Source organism: Argiope bruennichi, chromosome 5 (assembly GCF_947563725.1).
Source record: "Argiope bruennichi chromosome 5, qqArgBrue1.1, whole genome shotgun sequence".
Classification (NCBI taxonomy): Eukaryota; Metazoa; Arthropoda; class Arachnida; order Araneae; family Araneidae; genus Argiope; species Argiope bruennichi.
This window is the reverse complement of record NC_079155.1, coordinates 71117639-71139920: the sequence shown is the minus strand read 5'-3', so window position 1 is coordinate 71139920 and position 22282 is coordinate 71117639. Positions and strand designations below refer to the sequence as shown.

Here is a 22282-nt window from a genome sequence, read left to right as displayed (position 1 = left end):
AAAAGATTTTGTCTTTTAACAAAAAAAAACGGAAAATTGAATTTATTTATTTTTAATTAGTTTCACTTTCTTATCTCTTAAAATTTGCCTCTAGATACTTATTTAATTAATCATGCGGGTACTTCGAAACCAATTAGCTGAAACCAAACTTTGATAATTTAAGTAGAAAGTATTTTCTGTCTCTGATTTACGAAAGAAATTTTTTTTAGTAACAGTTTTATAGCTCAAATGAGTTCCTAGAAAAAAGGAATGAATCTCAAAATTCTGGAATGAAAATTCGCGAATTTTAGCCATTATATATAGATATTTATTGGTCCAAAATACTCTATTAAATTCATTATAAATGCGACTTTTGCAAGGGAAAAATTATTAATAAAATTTATTATCTCAAAATCTTATTACCTTGATCTGATTCCTACAATCAGTATTAATATTTGGATTCGTTTTCATAAGGTATTCAATTAGGTTTCGGTAAAAATTAATGAATGAACTAATAAAAGCATCGCAATGGAAGATAAACGAAATAAAATAAATGTTCAATTTATTGTATTTATTTATTTTTTTAATATAAAGTGCACACATAGAGTTAAAAAATATTCACGTTTTCGGAAAAATGCATTAAATTATTAAAGAAAAGCAAAAGCAGCACCTGAAAATTAGACAATTAATATTTTCACCACAGCGTCTCCTAAATAAGCACGAATCAAATGTTATTGGTATAAAAATTTTATTAAATTATCGATAGTAAAAATTTTATTCTATTCATAACTTTTAATTTAAGTGCTAGAGTTAAATACAATTTATATAACTTAATTTGAAGGATATTTTTAAAAAATTAAAGTGTTTCTTAATTTAAGTTCTAAACAGTACAAATCATTTTTTATTTTTACATTGTTTTTACGTATCCATTCATTCATATGTAATGTTAAGATCCATAAAAACAAAATCAGTGCATTTTGGGAGTGATTTTGCAATTTACTGCTGGTAAATTATACACTCTAAAGTAAGTGAATCGCTTGTAAGAAGAATATAAAATTCTATTTTATTCACTTTTTTACATAAAATATTGCTTACGTGCACAATTATTTTATAGTAGCTATTTAGATTTTTTTTTAATATTTCTGATGTGATTAGATTTTTTTTTCTTTAAACAACTATGAAAATCAATAAAAATTCCTTAGTCAGAAATTAATTTGTATTCCTGCCTTGTCATATTTCTTCTTGCAGTGTTAATGCTACAAGATTTATAGAGTTCAATTTTTCTTGGAATATTAATATAGAACACAAATTCATTTTTTGTAAATAAGAGGAAAAAAAATTATTGCTGTAGAATATCCCATAATATAAAAACAACTTTCTTAAATTAAAAATAGTAATACTTTATTTCTCTATCCCTATGATTAGGTACAACCCTTATTTTATTATTATTATTATTATTATTATTTTACATTTTTTGTAAAACAGGTAACTTTATTTTTTTTTCTTTCTTTTTCATGGTTTATAAAAATTTGTCATAGCTGTTAGGTTTGTTTCCCATTTTAATTATTCAATTAAATGATCTTGTTTTCATAATCTTGTTCAAATTTAGGGTGATAAAATTCTTCTGTAAATTTATTTTTATTTTTTTATCTCATTTTAAAGTTTTGTGCTTATTCAATTCAATTTAAAAGAAATAAATGAGAAGAAAAGCAAAATGAATTAATAGTGACCTTTTGAACATAGCATTTTACCTTTGTATAAAAGTCAACAAAGTTTGCTTCAATCCCTTACAAGTTATAATGCCGCTGCCTACAAATTGCTTGGCTTTGTTTAATAAAATATGCAGAAGTGACTTCCTTTTTCTTTGTTTTCAAGAATATATTGCTTGCAACAGTCTGAATAGATTTCGAAATATTTTTAAAACATTCACGCACAAGATTTGTTCCATAGCTTGGCTACTTTTGTAATTTTCAATGCATAAAAATGCAAAAATTCTGTATTCAACTTCTTAAATTGCAGACACGCCATGCTTTTATAATCTCATAACAACTATAAGAATTAAGCATCACGTGGTTAAAAGGAATATAATTTATTCTACCGGAAGTTAAAATTTTCAGGATATCCATTTTAGTTCAGAGCTCTTTGAGGCGCAAAGTTCAGTACAAGTAAGGCGGAAGAACCGAATGCTTAAACCTTTGGAGGGAGCGTAATTTGTGCCGGATAAAAGTAACTTGCAAATATGCATAAAAGAGCAGGAGAAAATTCAACCATGTATGAAGAGCAGATACGAAACTACCAGATTTTCAACTTCATTAAAATTTATTGCGTAGAAAGATAAATGCATTTTAGCAATTTCAAACAGTAAAATGCACTGAGAATCTACTTATTCTAAATGTATGGATGTTAAATCGGAGATAAATAACAAGATATAAGAATTTTAATGATTTTTATTATGACTGAGATGGAACAAGACATAGAATGAGGGTAAATCTCATTGAAATTGGAAAAACATTGAGAGAGTATTGAATAAGCAAGAAGCTTAGAATTTGTTAAAATATTTTAAACAATATACGAATTGTTTTAATAATTATCATATATATAATGTACTGTATTAAAGCTTAGGGGCTATGATTGTGTAGTTTAAATAAACTTTTGTCTACAGTATCATGTCTTTTTTTACACTAGGTTTAACATGAGCTTCTACCATATACCTTCTACCAAAGGGGTCAAAATGACTCCTTTCAGTATTTAATTAGAAGAGATATAAATTGACCTATCTATTATGAAGTTAAAATAGAAAACAAAAACGCATGCTTTTAATATATTTATTGAGGTGTAATGTGATGAAAGGGCAGTTCCTCTGTGTTTATTTTCTAATCTAAGTCTTCAAGACCATCTATTCTTCTACCATCATCTTTTGTCAAAACATTGACTCAACCCTCTTCTTACTTACAACTTATAATAGCTTCTGTCTGACTGTCTTAAGGTTTCGTTTTCTTTGCTTCTTATATACACACATTTTACTAACACATACTTATTTCTATATCTACATCTATGTGCGTACCTATCAAGCCGTAGCATATTTAAATATAAATGAATTCTCAACAACATTTTTTGAATGGTCAAAATGACCCCTTCGGTAAAAGTAGGTTTTCTATATATTCCTCCGAAACTAAGGAAAAAAAAGATAAGATTTACTATTATGTCTTATAATTGTAAGTAAAAGTGAGTTAAAATATTCCCATTAAATAAGGCAATAATTTTCCTTAAGAAAATGAACGAAAAGTTTTCTCAGAAGTGACAAAATGACCCCTTGGTAAATCTAGTGTTAAAAGAATACTCAAATTTTATGTGGAACTTTATATAATATATATTTTAAAATTAACAATTCCATAAATTAAGATTAACGATGATGTAATAAAATAAATGTGTTGCTGTACATCAAAAAGTGTCAAAGTTTTGATTTAATTCAAAATAAATTTTGTTATAGATTTAGAATTTGTAATTTTGATTATTCTGAAAAGAATTTAAAATAAATTCAGAATATCAAAAGAAAATAAACATTTATTTTTTAGAAAAAATATATGATTAAAAATAAATTTCTTTTTAAGGTATTGATTCATTTGGAGCAAATGATAAAAGAACTATTATATTCAGTAGAAGTTTTACTAAATAAATTAGATTAAAAATTGATATTTTATATTTAAATCAAATAATTTCAGAAAATAATTCCCATTTTAAAATGATGTTTTAATTTTCAACCTTCTAATTTTAAACTGATTCATTAGACTAATGAATAAAAAATTAAGCAACATATTGAAAGCCATAAGAAAAAAATCTGATGATCATTTTCTATTAATCATATAAAATGAACTTGCTTGACAGAAATGATGATTAATTACTTTGTAAGAAAGGCTTTTCAGTATTTAAGTATTACTTAAAGAATAGCATTTTTCTATTATTGTGAACAAAATGTAAAAGTTTTTTTAGATGATTTTTTCATTGAAATCCTAATTTTTATTACAGCATTTAATTTAACTTATGGAATTTATTTAACCAGATAAACATAACTCTTAGAATTGGTAAAAATGTAATTTCTATTTTTATCTTATTTTTGAGATAATATTTTCTGTTAACATAGGTGAAGAAATATCATTTCTATTTCACTTAGAAATTTTATATGTAAAATGGTTACTGTTTCACTTACTTTTTAATAATATTTCTTTCGAAAATTGTCTTTTTTCAACTAAATTCTACAACACTTAAATATTAAAGCACGCGGAATACATAATTTAATACAACTCAAATCAGTACAATTGACCCGTAAATAACTATCCAATATCTAACTAATTTATAAATTAAATGAAAATTCAGACCTTTTGAATATTAATCAATTATATATTTGTAATCTATTGTAATGTCTTTGTAGTTTAGCAAAATTTAAAAAAAAAATAAAAAAAAAATCTTATCCATAGGAAATATGCAATGGGTATTCTTTAATTCATATAAGCAACAATTTAGTCATTTTTAATTATTATTTTTTGCATATTTTGTTCAAATTATATATTGACAAATCATAATTAAAATTGTGATTTCAATTTACATATTTTACATTTAAATTAGCTGTTTAATTATCGTTAAGTATTGTTTTAGGGGCCGGGATAGCCTGGTTGGTAGGGCGTTGGATTCGTCTCCTCGGGGGGGGGGGTCCCCTGGGCTACAAACTCGAACCCCGCTGGCCTAAGACTCTCCGTGTGTGTGATGGCTGGTGCACGTATAAAACTTTCGTCGTTACAAAGTCCTCCATGTCGAGAGTTATACCACTGGGACACTGGAGCAGGAGTATCGTTCTCTGATTCAGGTCTAAATTACGATCTGTGAATGAAATGCATCAATGTAATCCGCCCCGTAAAAAGGGTTGTGACGTGAATGTAGCTAAGCCGTACTCTTAGACCTAGATGGCGCTACTGAAAAATAAGAGACGCACCCTTGGCTTAAAATCAATGACTTCTACAGCAGTGGGCTTGTCTAATGACAAATGTCATTACAAAACAACAAATAATTAACTGTTAATTATCTAAATAAATATAACATATTTTGTTTGAAAAACAAACATTTAAAATATGTTAAGACGTGGCATAATTAATTATAAGTATTGTATTAATCTCTCAAACTTTAAAATTTTTGTATTTACATTTATATAGAACTAGAAAATAAATAAAAAAAAAATGAGATTTAGATTTAGCTAGTTCAACACAAACCTTTAAATATTGTTTTTCCTTAATAAATATACCACACTAAAACGAAAAACTGTTCATAAAAAAGTATTATATCAAAGTGGGGAGTTTTATATAAATACATAGGCACATTAGGAAATAATTCTTCCAGCAAAACAAAAAATTGCAAATTGATGTTTATTTTTAATCAGTATTCTATATGACAAATCTCTTATTATGTCGATAGTTGTTATATTTGCTGAAATTCGTTTAATGACCAATCAATAAATGCTTATCATATGATTTTGCCGATTAACTAGTTAAACAGTTATATAAACTTAAGAATGCATTGTCTAGAGTAATGAATCGTTTGTTACCAATTTCATGGGTTTCAATAATTAATTTATAAATAAAATCAATTTAGTTTTTGAATAAAATTTGAATCCAAATTCTTATATCTGAGCCTCTTAATTTTATTTCTCTTTGCAACAGGTGATTATCAATCTTTTAATATCGTTGTCTTTATGTTTTTCTTCTCCGCCTTATTTCATTAAAACTTAAAAAAATATGAATTTTTCAATTTTTATGATAATTACAAACTTATATAATTAAATCATTATGATAGCCATATTTAAAATCGTTTTTGATTCATAAAAAAAAAATTGTTGTTTCTTTTAAATAATATACAATTGTTTAGTATATTCAATTGCAAAGTCTTTAAAAATATCATGATTTTTCATCCTATTTTTAAATTTAAAAGTGTATATGCAGTATTTTTTCTCTTGCCGTAATTTATTTCAAATGCGTATTGTATTACTTTAACTTCATGAGAAAATTGTGATTAACGTCTTTTTTAATCTATGGCTAGATTAAGTATTTATTAAAAATTATGCAGCATATTATTGAAAAAATATTCTTTTTAACTATAAAATGCGGTTCTTTATTAAAACTAGGGCTTCCGTTTATATTATTTAATTCATTCTTGTTCAAAAACTACAATGGAAAATTTATAATGTTAGAATAATTGCTTCGGGGAATAATAAATTTATAAGTTGCCTGTATCTTAATAAAGAATTATAAAATAAAACATATTAAAGACAGAACAAATAATTTTAAATTTTCATTTTTTTAAATGTAAAGGATTATAAAATAATTTTAGGAATTCATTCAATTTAGTTCAGTACAGGTTTTTGGAATTATTTTTTTTTCCTTACTTTATACTGGATTTGGATTTTTTTAAAAAATATTCTGTATTCGGAATTCTTAATAACTAACATTTGGAAAGGTAGATTTTTGTCATTAAATCAAAGTTCGGAATAAAATAATCTAATTATAAAAATATGAATTTTATCTTAAATGAATGTTTGATATAATAATTTATTTTTAAAAAATTTTATTAATTAATAAATGATCTAAGGAATAAAGGCATGTTGTTACTCTAATTGTATTTAAAAGTAATTGACTTTTTTTCAGTTAGAACTGTAATACATGTAGTTTATTTTAATCAGTCTGCATTAAACATAATTGGCAATGATCCAAAACAGTCCTTCTTTCACCTACTGCAAATATATAACAGAATGCGATCTAATTCAAAAAGAAATAGCCGTATAATTACCCTTTCTTTTTCCAAAGTTTTATTCCATATAAATAATAAGACGACCATAAAAATTTGTAGGTTTAACATCTCATTACGATTACACTACTCAGAACATCTTTTTAACGATGATAATTATAAATTACATAAAATTTAAATTAGATGTAACGAGATTAAGCCTTCTTCGTGACATAATATATAAAGTTGCAAGTATTTTTCCTCTTTTGACCTTACTCAGAAAATAAACAAAAATTAGAGGAGATTGTATATGTTTCTTTTTGACAACTTACGTACGGTAAAAAGCAATTAAAGCAGTAGTGTATGCTGAAGCAAAAATTTTCCTTAGCACAAACAACAAACTAATGACTATCCTGGCAGGAGGCCCAAACTGCAAACAGCTCTGATTCAGTTAACGACTTTAGGAGGGATGGCATGGCAGTAGCTCCGAACGTTTACTGTATCGATTGATTCCCGCATCTTCTATATAAATCTTGCTAGTAGCAGTGACTGCGAAACTAACGATTAATAAGAACGTGCATTTCTATCGTATTTTTTTTTTCTGTCTGAGGAACATCCCCGTTCTCAAACCCCAATAGAAACATTTAAAGTGAAGCATTCTTGTGACGGATTATTGATTCATTTTTAAAGGCAATTCTTTCTGGTTAGTAATGGGGGAAAGGAGGATGTTATGTTTTAACTAGAAAAAAAAATCAATGTTAAGGTCAAAAATAATTATAAATAGAATGAAATAATACAAATGCAATATCAATAAATTTGAATCTTACTATTTTGTGTATGTCCCTAATATTGCTGTTATTTATTCATTATTAAAATTATTGAAACATTTATTTAAAGGTAATTCTTTCTGGCTAGTAAAGGGGGAAAGGAACATTTTACGTTTTAACAAACCAACCTTATGGGTGAAAATAATTATAAATATATTAAAATAATACAAATTCAATTTCAATAAATTTGAATCTTAATATTTTATGTATGTATGGAATCATTGCTGTCCGCATTCTTTTTTAAAATTATCGAAGGCTATAATTATTTCCAAAACATAAAATTTTCTAGATTTTGCATAAAGCTAATAAATATTAAATTAAAAAAAGTTCTTATAAAAATATTTATGTTTATTTTATGATATTTATGTTCTTATAGATATATTTATTTAGAGTTCAATTAAATTGAAGCGAATTTTAAAAGTATTTAAAAGTATTTAATTTGTACTTTATAAATTTGGTTGCTACTTTGATTGCAAAATTAAAGTAAATAAATAAATATGGCATTAAAATAATAATAACCCATTTTTATTACTTAAATCATGTTGTGTGCCTCAATCAGTATGTTTATTTAAATTACTTTGATCTTAATAACATCGTCTCGATTCTTGATTAAATAGCTTTGACAATATGTGTTGCATTCGCTAGGCATAATTCGTACATATTCGTTTTTCCGCCGGCGTCCTGGCGTAAGGGTACCGCGTCTACCCCATGATCGAGACCCCGGGTTCGAGTCCTGGTTCGGGCATGCTTTTTCTTTACCCTCTGTTCATCTGTGAGGCATGTGAAAGAGTTCTGTTGTAAAAAAAAAAAAAAAAAAAAATATGTTGTGAAAGCGAGTATATGAGTGTCATCTTCATATGACCTAGAAGTCAGACTTCTGCCTCGAGTGCTCAGGGGCTTTTACCTCAGGAGCTTCTACACAAACAGCGGGCTTGTCTATGGCAAGTGCCATAAGTAACAACAAAAACACGATAATTTTTTCTCACATAATACTCTCTACAACTCATTTGATAATGTTTGATACGTTTTGATTTTGAATTAAACAGTGGCAATAACTTTGGCTGACCACTAAATCAGTTTATTCTAGCGTCTTTATAAATATTTTGACTTGAATTTTATAAGCTAATATTTTATAAGAACGCGTTTCTATCTTGATTTTTCCAAATATTAAATCTGAAAGCTTTTTTATAGGAGCAACATTCTATACAAAATTAGCAATTAATAACAGCGTACCTTTCTGCCGTTATTTTTTCCTTATTCAATCTTCCTCTTTCAAATTCCAGTGAAGATAGTAAGAATTCTTTCAGATTCAAATTATTGATTCGTTTTTAAAAGCGATTATCTTCGTTTAGAGCAGAGAAAAATGCTCAATTTTAGAACAGCAAACAACAATCTACCTCTTCTTTTGATAGGAAACGTAAAAGGGAAGAATGGGATAGGGTTTCAGTTCGTACAGCGCATGGAGGAAGAGGCTTTCATTAACCTTGTAGAAAGAAAGAATCATTTCAACAATTGCCAAGCTCCATTAACTTGCGGTTAAAATGGAAGCTTTTGTGTGTTAGTTTTAACTCTGGGATAAAATGGAAAAGGTTCCCTTTTATACTTTTACAGTTTCTGTTAAAAATCTTTTGGAGAAAGATAAAATAAGGTAATTTTCTTTACTATCGTTTCATGAAAAAAACATATGATTTAATTGTTTATTTTTGTTATTCAGATATTTTCCTTTGTTCAGTATTGTTGCTTTGGATATATTTTAATATTTTGTAACTACAAAGTTTATTTTTATTTTTTTCTACATCAATGTATTGTCATCATGTCAGTTTCATTAAATTTTCAAAACTATTCAATTCAATAACAGTGTGCTTATATTCTGCATATTTTAAATATGTTTCTGCTTTTATACGTACATAATATTTGCTAAAAATATTTAACATTAAACAATTTCTAACTGATTCCATTGTTATTAATCCTATTAGTTTAATAATTTTTAATATTCATTTGTAATATTACAGAAACTATTTAAATGGAGTATTGTTATTTTTTAAAGTTTGTTTTAGGAAGAAGCTCTGAATTTTTCATTGTTATTTATGAGATTCATTGAATTTGTAAAATTATGGGCGTATCTAATTGACTTTTATTTTATCGTTTATTTTTCTATATTTTCTTATCTTTAACTTTAAAAAAAATCCTATATATATAAAATAAGGTTTTTTATTGTTACAAATACATCAAATCTTGATTTTGATATATAGTAAAATAGAATTGTTTATCTGAAGTGTTTTCAAGATGTTTCTGAATATAATATTGAATTTCAAAAAAAAACAAAAAAAAACTCCATATTTATATATATTTTACCATTTTATATCTAGCAATAACAGGATATGTATTTATTAATTTTGAATGGAATAAAATAATATTGTTAGTGGTATTAAAGGTTTAAAATGTTTATCTAAATTAGAAGGAATAATTATGAAATTAAAGTGCATGATTATTCACCTTTAAAAATTGCAAGACAAAAGAAACAACATATTTCATTAATATGCAGAGTTAAAGAAATTTTTCTACAATGGTCATAACTTATTATTATCAATTTAAAATATCTGTTATTGTGGTTAGTATTAAAGCAAACTAAACAACAGGAACAAAATATACCCAAGGCATAATAAACAGACAGAAAGCGTCTTATCATTTCATCATTATATACAGAGCCGGCGTCCTGGCATAGGGGTAGCGCGTCTTCCCCGTGAACTGCGCGTCCTGGGTTCGAATCCCGGTTCGGGCATGGTTGTTCTCTTCCTTGTGTTCTCTATGTGAGGTTCGTGAATGAGCCCCCCACCCTGCCTGTAAAAAAGGGTTGTGCAAGCGAGTGTGTGTGTGCTATCTTCATTTGAGCTAGAAGTCAGACTTCTGCCCTCGGGTGCTCAGGGGTCTTTACCCTCAGAAGCTACTGCGCAATAATTTGGCTTAAATAGTCACACGACAAAAAACATTATATACAGAGCAATATAAAATAATTTTACAGATTTGTAGACTGTATGTTTAAAGTAACGTTTTACTCAATATTTTTAAATCTCACAAATTAGTAAGTGAATAAATTATTTTAACACTGAATTGTAAAGAGTAACTATTTTTTATCTTTAAATACTTCAGATAAATCAATATACTTTATGTTTAATTATGTTATATAAATCTATCTAATATATTAAATTTTAATTTTTTTGAATAAAAAGCGCTTTCCAATCTGCTTTTATAAAAATCATCAATTGTTAAAAATGCAAAATTACCAAAATTTCGAACAATTATATCTGCATTACTGGTTTGGAAATTTCTGTCTTAATGTGTAGATTTGGTTTATATCTATACTTATCAATTAACAAATAAAATAAAAATTATATTTATAAAGGACGTTCAGGAAGATAGGAGTCGATAATCAGTTCAAAATCCTTCATCGAGAATCCCATCAAACCTCTCAGTGTAAATTTAGCAGCTACCAATTATCGTTGATGATTATTAGTCCAGAACCAGTGATGTTGTTCGAAACACCGATTCGAAAAATAATGGTCTAATGATAGTTCAATTAATGTATCTTGTTCATTTCATAGTGCCTTGATTTATTTATCCAATTTTCCAAAAGCAGCATTTAAGTATGTAAAGACATTTCAACTGGTTGAGACTGCTATACCAACATATTCTGATTGGATCATTAATGATTTTAATGTTCACTTACTTTTCTATACGTAGATGTTGCTAAAGAGGTTTCTATAGAATCTCGTGGCGGTGTTTCTGGCCATCTTCGGCTGGTGATAGTGCTTCCCGATGGTGAGCTTTCTTTTGGATCCTCTAAAAAAGCATAAATGAATCATTAAACCTAAAACTATAAATATAATTCCCATATTACTTAACAATAATTCTCATTTAATGTTCTTGGCCTCTTTCTTGGCTGCTGATATCAAAAGTTCTATATAAAATTGGATGTTGAAAAACTGGGAAATTATTGTAATCAAGAACAAACTCACAAACTCCGCGAACTGAAACCTGATATTAGAGAATGGATTTCATCATTTAACAGAATGTATGTTAAGATTTTAACTCGATTGCTCTTCTACCACTCGCCTCTTATTCACAAAAAATTGTTGAAAGTTGGTGTTGATAAACGTCCACCCGTTTATGATCCATGCAATATGCTTCCTTGATTCAAGCGTCACATTTTAATTGAATGTTTTGTTTTTCACAGAAACCGTATAATCCTGAAGTTCTCTGGTTTTAATTTGTATTTTCTGCTTGCAGACAGTCCTCATGCCAATATATTTCTTTTACTGAAAGACATTTTTGAATTTTATGAAAAATGTAAATGTCAATTTTAATTATACACTACAAAATTTTAATATCATTTTTGAAACCCCAACTAAAACAATCGAAACTGAATCTTATTTCGTTCAGCATACCATAGGAAGGATCAGCATATTGTACCAAGGAAATTTCACGGAAATCCATCTATCGAATTTAAATTACTGATGCAGATGATATTCTGTTATACGAAATAATAATAAAATGGCCTTCTCATTCAACTTTTCAAGTTTCATTATTACGATTCTTAATCAAGAAGCGTATGTGCGGAAAACTGCGATTTTCATTTTCTGTAATTATAAAAATTCTAAGAATTCTTTAACAAATTCTAGACCGTCTTAAAACCTACAATTTCTGTACTTTCAAGTATAATTTAGAAAGATACAGGCAGCGTTTCGACGTATAGGTGATTTAATGTTATGATATTGATTAATTTACTCCACCTGAAAATGAAACGTGTTACTAAAATGCTGAGGAAAAGATACTCATTGAATGAAAATATTTTTATAAGGCATAAAAAAAAAGAACTATTTAAATGAAATTTTCAATTCATTTGGGGGTAAAAATTGGCTGTAATAAAACTTTCTAAAAATTAGTATTCATGAGGAAGATTCTTTTTCGAGATTGTTACATGAAATGCAAATGATAACAGGATACCTATATATACCATTTCCTAGCTAATTCTTGTTATGATTTTAATGGACACAATTAATGAATTGCATTCTGTAATTCTGATTAACAAATAACGTCTTGGGGGCCGACGTCCTGGCATAGGAGAAGCACGTCTTCCCCGTGATCTGGGTGTCCTGGGTTCGCGTGCAGGTTCGGGCATGGCTGTTCTTCTGTGTTCTATCTGTGAGGTGCGTGAATGTGACGCATGAAGTAGCTAAATCGTGCTCTTGGCCCCAGTTGGCGCTACTAAAAAAGCAAGAGACTCTCACTCGGCTTAAATCGCTGACAAATAACTGTCAGTGGGCTTATAAAGTGACATAAGTCACAGCAATAACACAAATATTGGGTAATGCAAAATTTATTGCATAACCTTGCCATTACAAAATTCCACTAGTATCCACTAGTACGGTGTGAAGTTTGGATAGAAGGATCATCAGACTAGAATTCAAAACTATAAGGCTCATCACAAAATAACGTTAATATTACATCAACGCATCTTAGTAAGTTAATTAATATAAATCAGTCTTTAAAATATAATTATATTTAAAATTAGACCACATTAAAAATATAAAATTCTTAAATAATTTAAAACTTAGCATTATGTGTTTATTTTCAATGCACGACATATTTAAAAAAATTGCCGAATCATCTTTTGCAAATCCCATCATCAATTCCCTTGCTTACAACATGACGTATATGCATCAAATAAAATAATATACAAATGATAACATTTGCGAAAAAGTCATCTTTAAAACAGAAATAAAAAAATCCATTGTCTGGAATTCAGCTTTTGTCGATTCTTTATCACTGTCAGAAAAAAAAAATACATAAAAATACGAATTTGATCGAAAACAAATACTGCAGTTGAGAACTACATCAACGCCGATAAAAGGAGAATAAAAATAAAATAACATATATAGCTCTCCATCTGGAAAATGCTTCAGAAAATATCACTTCTTTAGTAACAACAAGTTTCTGTCGTGAATTTAAAAATCTAAATCGATTCTGAAATCGATTTGAGGTTGCCGTCAAAAGAAACTTCTCTAAGATTTTAGATAGACTGCTATTATTACTTGTGAATCCATTTTATCGTGTTTTGCCATTTCACTTATTTATTATATTGTAAAAGCTATTCACCTATAACTGTATTTATTCATGTGAAATATTTAAAAATTAATTTATTTATTTTTGTATCATTTTTCACATTTTTATTTCAGACTTTTTTTCTTGAATTTTGAATTAACTTGCAATTTAGTTATTATTTTTTATATATTTAAATCTGCCTTTTCAGCACTTAGAAAGCTATAAGATTAAAATATTAAAATTTTGATAATGGCGTTGTGAAATCTAGATTTTTTTTGGAGGGGAGGGTAAAAATAGTAAGGTTTATCACACGGAAATATATGAATCTTTGTACCAATCACATTGGATAACATATTTTTATCTTTTTTAATATCCAAAATGTTTAATCATTACAAAAGAGTTTAAACAACATGTAGACAGGGAATAACACATTTCTCTGGATAATTAGAGAAAAGATCGATTAATTACGAAAGAGGAATGAAATCTTTTGAGTTGGAATATACATTACTTCTAATATCAGCTTTTAAGTTGAATTTCGGTTTCTCACTTACCCTTATATGCAAAAAATGATGTCTTCATGTGTGAATTAATAAAATATGTAATTAGAAAGTAAAAGCAAAGTTTTAAAGAAAACTAAACTTGTCATAGAAATGAATTAGTGATCTGGAAAAAATGAAATCTCGTTGATTTAGAGGAACTGCAATTCAATCTTTTCAATTTTTGTTTTGTACAAGGAATTAGATACAATAGGTATTCGATTCTTACCCTCCCTTATTCCTAGGAAACAACATATCCTATGTAGGCCTTAGATCCTATGTATGTCAAGAGAAAGATGATCTAAAGGGTAATTAAATGAGACATATAATATTTCCTGTGTGGAAAGACATTATTTTGATTTGAAATTATTTCTCTTGATTCTTCATCAAGGGAAATAACTTCTTTTATCTAGAATTTCTGTTACAAATTCTTTTGAGTGATTGTTGTATTCCTGTCTTTCCTTAGAACAACAACAGAAAAAAGTCCTAACCTTCTAGCAAGAAATGATACAATAAAAAGAAGTAATGCCTGCAAAAAAGAAATCCACATTCCAAAACACTGCAGTATATTAGGTCCTTATATAAATGAAATATATGTGACATATGTAAGAAAAACAATCAAACATCATTATTTAAGAACTTAGCATTTTATTTTTAAAATTATATTTGAACATACTACTTTTAATATCTAAAATAATTGTGTTTAATTATATAAATTGCTTCCCTGTTATTTGTTTTTACTTTTACTGAAAATTTCACTGCTACCATTATAAATAACTTTACTCTATCTAAAACTTATATTTTATCATTAATTTAGTTGAATTTCTTAATTATTTTTGTAAATTATTAATTAGTCATAAAAGGGAGAAAGCGAAATTTGCGTTTATCTAATTTTGTTTACACTTTTACAACATCTTCATCCATAAAACGGAATCTTTTTATTTTACCCTCTAAAATAAAGTAGAGCAATGTATTTCTTCTCCAAATAGAACCAGCATCCATAACATAAAATGAAATGTTTATTTTATTACTGCGATTTGAAGAATAAGATATTCGATTTTATTTGTAAGATTTGGTTTCGTTTAAATTCGTTCTTTCATCTTTCATCATCAAGCAATTAATTAATTGTGGAGAAATGATAAAACATGTAACTAAATTCCCCACTAAGAATGGAAATCCAAAATTGACAAATAAAAATGAAAGATATTTCACGCATATCTCTATAGTTAATTTTTCTCAACAATAAAAAGCTTTTAAAAAAGAACAAAGAGTTTCTATCAAATATAAATCCACAAATAAATCGATAAACATGTTAAATCCAACCTAATTTTTAACGATTTGCCTTAATTAATAATTATAATGTCTATTAAGTTTAAACGTTTGCTATTATATCTTATATTTTCAAAAGTCATATCATGTTAAGATGGAATTTTTGAAACAGATAAAACACAAAACGTTCAGATAGATTTGAAACTGTTTGATATTAATTCCCGTCGATTGACAAATAACATTTTAAGAGATATATTAAATTTTAAAAACAAAAATTATTTTATCGTTACCTATCATTTTACTTCACTATAAAAGAAACAATGGATCATACTATTATCAATTTATCAAAAAAAAAAAAAAATGTCATAATAATGTCAGCTCTTATCTATAACTTGGGAACTGATTTACAAAACATTTGATTAAAGAATATCAATGATTAAGTATCAACCTATCCTTCCTCTTTTGATATAATTCACCTCTCTTTCTTGTAATTCTCACACATTTTTAATATCTTACTGTAACCTAATATCAAGTGTATGTTGTTCAATATTGTAAGTTTATTAAGTATTAATTATAGTATTGTATAATTCTGTTGAATACTTAATAATTTTGTACAAATTAAATTGCCAAATATTGTACAAAATTGGGCAGTTGAATGTGTTGCATGAGTATGAAAAATACAGATATTTCCATATGTTTTGACAATAAAAGAAATTGCTTTTTCAATGAAAATTTATTATACCACTGTGTGCTTAATGGTATGGGATATGCACAGATTTTTTTTTCTACATTACCCAAGTCAAAATAATAATAATAAAAAAAATTTCTTTCTACAAATTATAAATTTGTCTTTATTTTTAAGTATAAAATATATATTCATGATTTATTTTCTCGAAAACATGGTATCGATTAGGATTAATAATTCTATTATAATCAGCTTAAAAATTTCATCCGTTTATCCAATGTTTTTAATAAAAATGAAGAAAAATCTTAATTCTCGTTCTATATATGTACATAAAAATAACTTCCCTAGAATACTAGATTTTCTATTTCAAAAAAATCTAGTTTAATCCTCCAGCAGCATAATTTACTGAATACACTTTTATCCCAGAATTCCCACATCCGGTTCAAATGAATAAAATCCAAAATTTAAGACTCCGCAGAACGGAAATAGGAAGTTCATAAACCAGTTCTTTCACTATATAATGGACCACAATTGAATTTGACTTACCTGTGTAATAAGCTCGATTTATAATATTCGCCGGAATGATATCCGGTCCTTTTTCTTCTCCATCTGGCATGTCATCTGTGTCTTTCTTTAAGGGTGTCTGAGATCTGAAATAAGATTAAGAAAAATTTTGTAGTAAAAATCTGGCTTTTTTTAAATATGATTTTCAAATGCAAATGTCATTTCAATAAAAGTTGATTTCTCAATGAGGTGCAAAAGATATTCGTATCACATGACTATTATAGCAATAAATATCGTCAATTTATTCGAATTCAGGTGAACAGCCAAATATTCTAAATATGTGGTTCAAATGCAAAACTTTAAAAAAATTATAAAACAACATGCGGATTTTATGAAACAGAAAAAGATACGTATAATGCAATGGATTTTTTATACACACATAAGAATACTTTATACAAAATATGAAATCGCATTATTTTGGACAAGTATTATCGAAAGCATTTATTAAAATTAAAATATGTCTCTGATCTGTAGATTCTTTTACTCTAGATTTAATTTTCAAGAGTTCAAGCATTTGATATTTATACATACTAAATTTAAATCAAAAAAATTTTCATGCGTGATTTTTTCTCAAAACAGCAATGTAGATAGTCTGTTCTTTCCCTTCTTGTTCAGAGAAGGTCATCTGTTCCTTTGTTTCATGTATACAACGACAGTATTTTTTTTTCCGGATTATTTACACTATAACTGTTTTAGGTGCAACACTATAAGCGTTTATTTACTTATATATATATAGTATTTTCCTTTTTAATTTCTTTTTTTTTATTACGGAAGTTTTACATTTGGCTCTTGCCTAGAGTTTTTTTTTTTGTATATATTTCAGAAAGCGTGATTTTGATCATGTCATTTTATTTGCTTCATTATATAATTCTTTTTACGATTTAATTTGGTTTGAACATTTTTTTAAAACTTTTTTCTATATTTCTTCATATTCCCTAATCTTCCCCACTTGATTCTTATATGTTTTTGTATTTTTTCTATCTGAAATATGTTTCTACTGTTGAATGAATATTGATGCCCAGCTTGACCACTATGGAAAAGAATAAGGAAATAAATTGTAATAATGGAATAATTATATTTGCGAAAATAAAGAATCGTATTTAGGTTTTAAGCAATTTTTTCTACGGTTTTAAAATCTAGATAGGAGAATTTAACTAGTTTGTAATATTTTATATTTTTATTTTTAGTGAACACAATTGTATGCATTTGCTTTATTGCACATTAGGAGTAAATAAATGAGAAAGAAATTTAATAGGATAGAAGAAATACACAAAATATGCAGATTAAAAGATTATAATATTAATCATTTTAAACAAATTTAAATAATGATGACAAAACAAATAAATTGCGGAATTTGGATGTAAACCAAATACCATATTTATTAAATTGAGTTGTTGATTTTAAATGAATTTCAGGAATGTAATAACAGTTTTAGAATTTTAAGAGTATAGGAGGTATAATCCAGGAATCGTACTTTGTAAAATGAAGAGTATCTTCTTTTAAGAAATTCTTACAAAGTGCAGTATAACAAAAAGGACAATAACAGAGGATTTCTCATAATATCATAACATTCAAAAGTGTTAGAAAAATTTGAGAAAAGTAGCGTACTATAAAAGCCACAATACATTTGTTTGTTTGTTTTAATAGAAGAAAAATAATCAAATATATATAACGTGACAGTCTTAAAGTGGCATAATCTTTATCATCAAAAATAAATAAAATGAATCAATATTTTTCATTCTTATTTTTAAGTCATGATTTTGAGAATTTAAATATAAAAAAAAGCCGATAAATATTTAAACCCACCCCCAAAAAATCTTAGCTCCTCTTACTCTTTGAACCGCGCAAATAAACAGAAAATTTATGCTAGAATAAGAGGAAGAGATGAAGTTAAAACACAAATATTTTTATCTCAAAACATTTTCAACGAAGCGCAGGAGGAATTTCTTTCATGCTTTGTTTCTCCATCTAGCTTTGTTTAGTGGCTAATTGCTTAATAAAGCTCAGCACGGTTCGTGGAATTCGTTTTTAATTGCTGAATTAAGCATATTTTACATAAATTAGGTCATTTCTTTTGATGTTTTCTCTCTGAGGAGAAAAGTTTGCTTTTCAGAAGTCTTTATTTACTGGGTAAAAAGGACAGTAAAAGTAGAATAAAATTTTACAAAATAGTGTTTATCTCTTATTTATAATTCGGGGACAATAAGATTTATTGCAAATTATTAATGTATTATAATGAAGAATGCAATATTGATATTTGTACCATTCAAAATTTTCTAATTAGTTTTTATATATAAATAATAAAAAATATATATGTAATTATTATTTCGAAAATAACTATTTTCTCCATTCGAAATCAACAACAACCTCTGAAAAAAATGTAATAAGAGTCAAGCAAACAACTGCTTCTCTTCTATTGATAATTTGGAGACAATAAGATTTGTTGCAAATTCTAAATGAACTTAAATGAAGAATACAGCATTGATATTTATACCATTCAGGAATTTTTTTCTATAAATAATAAAAAAATATATATTTAATCATTTTTTGAAAGTAAATGATTGTTCCAATCAGAATAAGTAATACCTCTGGAAAAAAATGAATAGTAATCAAGCGATCAATTGTTTCGTTGCTACTGATAATTTCCGTCTTCTTAATTTTTTTTCCTTTGAATATTTTAAAATTTATCTTCTAAAATTTTTCATATGTACCATAAACATAATAAATAACTGTTAAAATATTAATGAATGCACATTTTATGAATCCTACCTAGTTCCTACTAGGGTTTAAATGTTTTTACTCTAATTTTATATCATCAATTTGTAATGTTTACAGCAGTGTTGCTGTTATGCACCAATGTTTCTTCATAAAATAATAACAAGTGTTTTTCAAGTTATGATATTAAAGCAATGTTATTATTGATGTAATATTGTTAAAATAAATTATTTTTTCTCAATGCATTAAGAAAATATTCAAAACGACTGAATTTCTTAATAGTATTCTTCAAAGCCTTTCCTATACTACCCAATTCAAATTGTGACTGAATATTGTTCGATGTGTTAACGTTATTATTAATATTATAAAAATAGCCATTAAAAGGTATACCATTAAATGTTAATACTGTTTTTCACAATTTCATTTTCTATAAACATTGTCTATAGAAATACAAGATTATATCCAAAAGAATCGCTTGAAATTTCCAATCTGATCGGAACACAAAGGAAATAGCTCATAAATGTAGGATGACGTCCTGTAAATCACCACATTTCGGTTTGATTCCTTGTTTTATTACTGTTTATACAATCCTGTTACATCGTCAAAAAATTCAGTGCTGACACAACTACAAGCAATAACAAAGATGTAAGCTTCACTTTACCTAACAGAAGGATACCAATTACAGAGCTCTTCATCGCTTGTGGTCTACGGAGCCAGAAGAATTAAATTGATACTTAGATCAGCTTTCTCGTAAGCCTGGGCTAATGTTTCGCCATAAATACCCTTCAAAGTAACGAACGGAAAATCCAAAAACAAAGCTAAAAGAAAAACCGTTACTCGTGGAAAGCTTGAGTCCAAGGGGAAAATAACTCCACAGGGATCTCCTGCGTTGAACTCTTGAGTAAGGCTTTGAGCAAGCGTGACTGGAGTACACAAGTTTCCAGGGGCTTTGAACAAACCAAAGAAAAAGTAGGCTTTTGTATTGTGTTTATTTAAGGTGTTTGATCTTAAACAAACATTAAGTCCTTGCATAGGTCTGTTTCATAGGCTCAATTTAAGGTTTGGTAACTTTAAATTAGAGTTTTAATAATTTTGAGGAGCTCTATTTTCATTAATTCCATTGATGTGTGTGGAGTGGTGTATTAATTCTTACGAAAATCATTTGAATATTATTAGAATGTGATATAATTTGTGAATCATGTCGAATTTATTCGTTAAAATATTGATCTTAGTATTATAAATCGTAGTTTCAACAAGGATTAATCATTAAGATATATTCCTGAGAAAAAAATATCATTATTAATGAATTATTATTAATGAACTTGAACTGAAATATATAAACAAGTGACGGAACTCATTTTATTTATTTTAGTATTTTGAGCATACGGTAATTTTTACATCAGCTGTCGGCAAATGAGCTTGAACAAACATTAACTCCTTGCATAGTTCTGTTTCCACTCAATTTAAAGTTTGGAAACTTTAAATTAGAGCTTTAATAATTTTGAGAAGCTCTATTTTCATTAATTTCATTGATGTATATGGAGTGGTGTATTAATTCTTACAAAAATCATTTGAATCTTATTAGAATGTGATACAATTTGTATATCATGTTGAATTTATTCGTTAAAATATTGGTCTAAATATTATTAATCGTAGTTTCAACAAGGATTATTCATTAAGATTTATTCCTGATAAAAAGATCGTTATTTATTTTTTCTCATTGAGCTTGAACTGAAATATAAATCAAGTGAACGAACTCATTATTAGTTATTTTAGTATTCTGAGCATACGGGAATTTTTACATCAGGTGTGAGCAAATGAGCTTGAACAAACATTAACTACTTGCATAGGATTGTTTCAGCTCCATTTAAAGTTCAGTAACTTTAAATTAGAGCTTTAGTAATCTTGAAGAGCTTCATTGCTATTAATTTCATTGGTGTATATGGATTCGCACATTAATTCTTACGAAAATAATTGTATATTACATTGAATTTATTCATTAAAATATTGAGTTTAAAAATGCCATTAATCGTAGTTTGAGCTAGAATAAATCATTAAAATGTATTCCCCAGAGATATGATCATTAATAATCTTTTCCTTTGAACTAAAAATTTTACACTGCAATAGCCAACAAGTGATGAAACTCATTATTATTTATTTTCGTATATTTTGTTTATACGGATATTTTTTACATCACTTGTGGACGAATAAAGCGAGAAGCAGAGTTAGAGAATCCTTGATATGTTTGAAGTAGTTTATAAGCCGAGCAAATAGTCACAGCAAAGTGAAACACTTTTTAAAATAATTCATTGGTACATAATATATAATGTTACAATAAATAAGATAAATTTCAATATGAGTATCTGTGCTATTTTTATATTATCAGATAACATTCTATAATATAATCTTGTTTTTATCTACTACGATAATCATAAACAAAACAGTGCTAAAAATTCATTGAAACATTGTTGGTGGAATTTCTAAATACGCATTCTAAATCAAGTACGTATGTTATATGTACATGTATACATACTCACATGAAATAGATATGCACCTTTGTGTCTGTCAAATGCTTTATTATTTTTAAAATAAGGTACCATTGTGAATAAGGTACTATGCTTTACTTTACTATATAAGGTACTTTTGCTGTATACAACTTATTAATTTTAAATTTTTCAGTAGTTAAAATTTCTTGTTAAAACATCATTGAAAGACAGAATATATTTTGCTTTTATTCCACAAGGCAGACTATGAAGAATTCTATTAGACTTTGAGCACATAAATTATTAATAATATTCTTTCTCAACAAAATATAAAATTAGTATAAATGTGAAAGT

General features: G+C 27.0%; 1 protein-coding gene across 1 annotated transcript in view; it reads right to left on the bottom strand.

Moving 5' to 3' along the window:
• The window catches only part of LOC129969050 (hemicentin-1-like), a 456303-nt gene that overhangs the window by 5091 nt on the left and 428930 nt on the right, over positions 1 to 22282 (bottom strand). Inside the window, exons 11-12 of the mRNA XM_056083458.1 lie at positions 16713 to 16816; positions 11302 to 11414 (exon numbers count right to left, since the gene is read on the bottom strand). Coding sequence (XP_055939433.1) covers positions 11302 to 11414; positions 16713 to 16816 — 217 coding nt within the window. The remainder of the gene's footprint in view (positions 1 to 11301; positions 11415 to 16712; positions 16817 to 22282) is intronic.